Source organism: Musca vetustissima, unplaced genomic scaffold (genome assembly GCF_032173495.1).
Source record: "Musca vetustissima isolate MV318-11 ecotype Yass unplaced genomic scaffold, APGP_CSIRO_Mvet_v1 utg24580, whole genome shotgun sequence".
Taxonomy (NCBI): Eukaryota; Metazoa; Arthropoda; class Insecta; order Diptera; family Muscidae; genus Musca; species Musca vetustissima.
Window position 1 is genome coordinate 87,204 of NW_026878066.1, and position 5,751 is coordinate 92,954.

Sequence of the window (5,751 nt, forward strand, 5' to 3'; positions counted from 1 at the left end):
TTTAATATAATAATTTATATCATCAGCCGTACTATCCTGTGCAAACCTAGATACAAATACCATTTATAATGGCAATTTGGAACTCTTCTATAAATTTCAAATTGTTTGAAAAATAAATTCCATAAAATTTTATGTATGTCGATTGGCATTTAAAAAAAATAAAAATGTATATTTTTTTAAGATTTTAAGTATTTTAAGATGGTCAATTCTATTCATAATTGCATAATTTAATGCACATTGTTATTCAGCTATATCTGCAGATGATACAACTTATATTAAACTGTTTGTAATTATTGCCACTGAGCCCGAATTGTGAGTACATTCCGAAGGAGGATATTTTCATTTAAATTTTGAAAGCTGAATGTTGTCAAATGCAAATTTATGAAAAAATTGGAAACATGAATTATGAAAAATTGGAATTATATATATATATATATGTTGATCATATTCCCAATAATCTATAAATGGCCACACCATGACACAATAAATAGGTAGTCCATTTAGAGCAGCTGGTGTCTTGATTTACTGTCAAAGTGCGTAATTTCTACTTGAATTCGATGTGCAATGCTGCCAAATTTTTGAAATATAAGGACAAATTTGACAGATGATCGAGACAAAAACAAAGTTTTTTTGTTGTTATACATCAACTTATTATTGCATCATGGGCCACATCATGGCACAATAAATAGTTAGTGCATTTAGCGCAGCTGATGTCTCGATTAACTGTCAAAGTGCGTAGTTTCTACTTGTATTCGATGTGCATTGTTGCCAACCGTGTGAAATGTTATATGGAAAAATTTCACAGATGGTCGAGACAAAAACAAAGGTTTTTTTGTGATACATCACCTTATTATTGCATCATGGGCCACACCATGGCGCAATAATTAGGTAGTCTATTTAGCGCAGCTGATGTCTCGATTAACTGTCAAAGTCTACTTGCAATGGATGTGCAATGTTACCAACCATGTAAAATATTATATGAACAAATTTGACAGAAGGTCGAGACAAAAACAAAGGTTTTTATTATTGCATCATGGGCCACACTATAAAACAAGCTAAATTTTGGCATGAGTGTCATTAAAAAGCGAATTGAACTAGCTGCACTTAATGAACTAGAGCGAAATGAACTAAAGGAACTAGATAAACGAATGAACTGGTAGTTGTTCCGATCGTTCATTTCATGAAGTCATTACTAGTTCGTTTCAGAACGGCACAACTCTAGAGAACCTGTGTCTAATTGGCAGAAAAAAATATTTGTGCTACGAATAATTAACCCTTTTTGCCACGTTCTTTGCTGAATTAAACCTCTGAATTAAGTTGATTTTGGTATTTGGAACATCATTTCAACATGAAAATCTACACAAATGAAGGGAATCCCTTTGGCCTTAAACTGCAACTTTTAGCCAAGTTCGCAAAACGTGAGGTGGTTGTGGAAAAAGTTAACCTAAATGGTGTGTATTGAAAAGGGGAGCATTTTACATTCGTTGCAGGGGGGAAGTGTTTACATTTTATTACTATGGCATTTCGAGCCGGGGGAATTAATTCAGAATTCGAAGAATTTATGCGGGTAAATGATGAAATAAAAATCCATTCTTACAGATGCCAGCGCCAAGGATTTGCTTTTATTACCAACATTTGAACTGGACAATGGAATCAAGTTGTTCTCCACAGATGCTGTAGCAAAATATCTCTTCCCTGATGAAGGATTACAGAGGGATGAGGTAAGTCCAAATTATATCGATATTTAAATGAAACGTAGTTATTTGCTGTGCTAGTTGACCTTCTCAAGGTTATATTAATTGAGTTCTAACGTTAATTACAGTGGCTGGAGTGGTCTACTACATTGTTGGCGCCTGCTTTGGTTCACAAAATGGGTGTTGGTCATCGTGCTAATCCAAATGCCTCGCCCGTCCTCAATGCTCTAGTTAAGAAACTGGAAGATTGTTTATCGAAAACGCCATTCCTAACTGGAGACAAATTGTCAGCTGCCGATATTTCTGTGTGGTCCCTATTGGCCCCTGATGGTACACTTAAAGGTGCTCAGCATATTGACAATATTCTGGTGTGGTATCGTAAAATCACAGCCATGCCAGAAGTAAAGGCTGTCCTTGAAAGCGAACCATTGAAGGATTTGACTTTCAATGCTTTGCAGAATTCCAATCGTTTTGGCGGTCTTTATCATGTTCCTCTGAAAGTACCTGCTTCATCTGCTGATGCCGGTAAACTATTGGCTGATGCTGGTTCTAATTTGGCTGATACACTAACAGAGGAAGAAATAATGATGGCACGCAATAACTTTGTTTATAACAAACCCGTTGAACGTCAAGAGGCACGTACAGTTCTTCCCAAAGCTGGCGAACGTAATGTGCTGATCACATCTGCTCTGCCATATGTCAATAATGTCCCACATTTGGGCAATATAATTGGTTGTGTATTGTCTGCAGATATATTTGCAAGGTATGGTATGAACGGGAAATACATTGTGATATGTGTTTTAAGGTTTTATGTATAAAGTTAATCGCTTGAATTTCTTTCTAGATATTCACGTTTAGCTGGCTACAATACACTTCTGATTTGTGGCACAGATGAGTATGGTACAGCAACCGAAAATAAGGCTCTCGCCGAAGGCCTAACACCACGAGAAATTTGTGATAAATATTTCGAATTGCATAACGGCATTTATCGTTGGTTTGGTATTGGCTTCGATTACTTTGGTCGTACAACTACTCAGGAACAGACAGAGTAAGATGAATGGCGTTCGGTTTTAAAATCTAGATATAAAACATTATTATACGAATATTTTCAGAATTGTCCAAGAGGCCTTTAAAGATGTATATAACAACGGTTATATTCTGACTGAAAGTGTTGAACAATTGTTGTGTCAAAAATGTGATCGGTTTTTGGCAGATCGGTATGATAAAATCGCACACATTTTCAAGTATAAATTTTGTAATAGATTTTAATTTGACATTTAGATTTGTTGAAGGCACATGTCCCCATCCAGGCTGCGGTTATGAAGATGCTCGTGGTGATCAATGTGATAAATGTGGCAAATTAGTTAATGCCACTGAGCTGATAAGACCCCGTTGTAAAGTTTGTAATACTGCTCCTGTAATACGTTCTTCCGATCAACTGTTCCTTGATTTACCTAAAATTGAACCGAAATTACGTGAATGGATTGAAAAATCAGAACCGGGATGGACGAATAATGCTCGTGTTATTACAAGATCATGGTTGCGTGAGGGTTTGAAGCCACGCTGTATTACTCGTGATTTGAAATGGGGGATTCCAGTGCCACACAAAGGTTTCGAGAATAAAGTATTTTATGTGTGGTTCGATGCACCATTCGGTTATGTTTCGATGACTAAACGATACACGAAGGAGTTCAAGCAATGGTGGCAGCCAGCAAAGGGTGTAGATGTCGAACTTTTCCAATTTATGGCCAAGGATAATGTGCCATTCCATTCAGTGGTCTGGCCTAGTGCTTTATTGGCTATTAACAAGGGCAATACGATGGTATCGCATATAATGGCAACCGAATATTTGAATTACGAGGATGGTAAATTCAGCAAGAGTCGTGGAATTGGAGTCTTCGGTAATGACGCTCAGGTATGTAGACATCAATGGAATCATTTTTTTCCAATATTTATTTAAATATGTTACAGTAGCTAATGGTCATCCAATAGATAATGGTGCCATGTTACATGTATCTGAAAGTAAATATTTTAGATAAGATAATGAAATAATTATCTTTTCTTAAGATTTCTTCATTAAAGTTTTGAAACGAAATTTATTTTTTAATTCATATGAAAATATTGGAAATAAAACATATTACACAACACATACACCTCATAAGTTTACTTCAAGGATGGTTTACTTGAAAAAGTACAAAAACGATTTAAAAGTCCGACATTGTTATAATGAAATATTCTTGTCTAAATACGACACTTTACTAACAAATAAATTATTTTCAGGATACTGGCATACCTGCTGATGTATGGCGTTTCTATTTGGCTTCTGCTCGTCCTGAAGGTCAAGATTCAAGCTTTAGTTGGAACGATTTGGCTGCTCGTAACAACTCAGAACTCCTCAACAACTTGGGCAACTTTGTTAACCGAGCTCTAGTCTTCTGTGAAAAGAACTTCAATGGCATCGTGCCCACTATGAATCTCACCAATGACGAAGAAGTCCTATTGGCGCTTATTAATCGTGAATTACGCGGTTACATTAATTCCCTGGAGAAAGCCCGATTGCGTGATGGTATTCGTCATTTGCTATCGATATCACGACATGGTAATGGTTACTTGCAAGCTCAACAACCTTGGGTATTGCTAAAGGGAACCGAAGAACAAAAGGCGAGAGCTGCAACAATTATTGGTATTTGCATAAACATTGCATGCTGGTTGGCCAATTTGATATTCCCCTATATGCCTTCCACTGCTCGCACTATGTTCGAACAGTTAAATACAAAACAATCGTTACTTAATGCCGAGTAAGTTATTGTGTATTTATTTGTTTTTAATTTCCTATAATCAATTATTAAAATGTTTCTTTTCGTCAAAGGAAACCATTCGCTTCGATTTTGTTGCAACCTGGTCACAAGATTGGCAAACCAGCTCCCCTTTTTGCCAAATTAGAGCAAGCTTTTATTGATGAAATGAAAAAGAAATATGCCGGACCTCAAGTTATTGCCTCGTCAGATGCTGGACAATCTGTTGCTGACTTGGAAAAAGCTGTCCAAGAGCAAGGTGATAAACTGAGACAATTGAAAACAACAACAAAAGACAAGGCAGTTTTGCAACCAGAGATCGACAAACTTCTTGAATTGAAGAAAAAATTAACTGAAGCTCAAAGCAAACAAGCTTCCTCGACGGCCGGTGATAGCAAACAGAATGGTGGTTCATCAGTTAAAGATTTAGAAGCTGCAGTTCAGGCACAAGGTGAAAAGGTGCGACAACTTAAGGCTCAAACAAAAGACAAGGCAGTGTGGCAGCCAGAAGTGAACATTCTCTTAGATTTGAAGAAACAATTGGCTGCAGCACAATCTAGTGCTTCAGCACCCGCACCCTCGTCGCCTGCACCTGCTGCTGCAGTTGACGCTACTCAGGTTGCAGAACTTGAGGATAAAATCGCCAAACAGGTAAACGTTCTATGATTAGTTAAATTGATATATAATTTTAATCGTTTGTATATTTTTTAGGGCGAGAAAGTGCGCACCCTGAAGGCTACAGGTGATGCAGCGGTATGGAAACCCGAAGTGGAAATTCTATTGTCCCTGAAGAAACAATTGTCTGCTTTGACCGGCGTTCCCGATGCTAGTGCTCAAGGCAAAAATAAGAAAAAGAAGTAAACGCATTTCATATGAAGTCTGTCTACAGATTTTGTATGTTTTTTTACATAAAGTATATGGTGTTCTTTCGTTCGTATTCACAATATCATGTCATAAATATTATTGTATGAGACAAACACTTTATGAAGACTTAATTTTTTGCATATAATTCTTTACATTACATTTGTATTCGTTTTTACAAATATTTAGTAATTTATTTATGTTTTTTTTGTCAATGAAATTCATTAAATTATAAAACGATCTTCACTTTTATACATCATGATGATATTAGTAATTCTTTTTATTTATTTAAAATCTTTAAAATTTTTGAACTGCTCAATAAACAAAAATATACTAAATATTTATTTATACCCTTCACCACACTGTGGTACAGGGTATTATGTCTTTGTGCATATGTTTGT

At 36.1% G+C, this 5,751-nt stretch overlaps 1 protein-coding gene across 1 annotated transcript; it reads left to right on the plus strand.

Annotated features, from left to right (window-relative positions):
• Positions 1 to 1,236: 1,236 nt before the first annotated feature.
• LOC133322837 (methionine--tRNA ligase, cytoplasmic) lies at positions 1,237 to 5,363 on the plus strand. Its single transcript, XM_061531791.1, has 9 exons — positions 1,237 to 1,451; positions 1,600 to 1,721; positions 1,823 to 2,457; positions 2,539 to 2,742; positions 2,807 to 2,911; positions 2,976 to 3,609; positions 3,975 to 4,492; positions 4,564 to 5,140; positions 5,201 to 5,363. Exons 1-9 carry the CDS (start codon positions 1,349 to 1,351, stop codon positions 5,348 to 5,350), a joined length of 3,048 nt encoding a protein of 1,015 aa, XP_061387775.1. The 5' UTR covers positions 1,237 to 1,348; the 3' UTR covers positions 5,351 to 5,363.
• The last annotated feature ends 388 nt before the right edge of the window (positions 5,364 to 5,751 follow it).

Coding starts and splice junctions, on each gene's coding strand:
- LOC133322837 (XM_061531791.1), top strand. CDS start 1,349: ATGAAAATCTACACAAATGAAGGGAATCCCTTTGGCCTTAAACTGCAA. Junction 2,458..2,538: donor TCTGCAGATATATTTGCAAG/GTATGGTATGAA, acceptor ATTTCTTTCTAG/ATATTCACGTTTAGCTGGCT. Junction 2,912..2,975: donor GATCGGTTTTTGGCAGATCG/GTATGATAAAAT, acceptor TTTGACATTTAG/ATTTGTTGAAGGCACATGTC.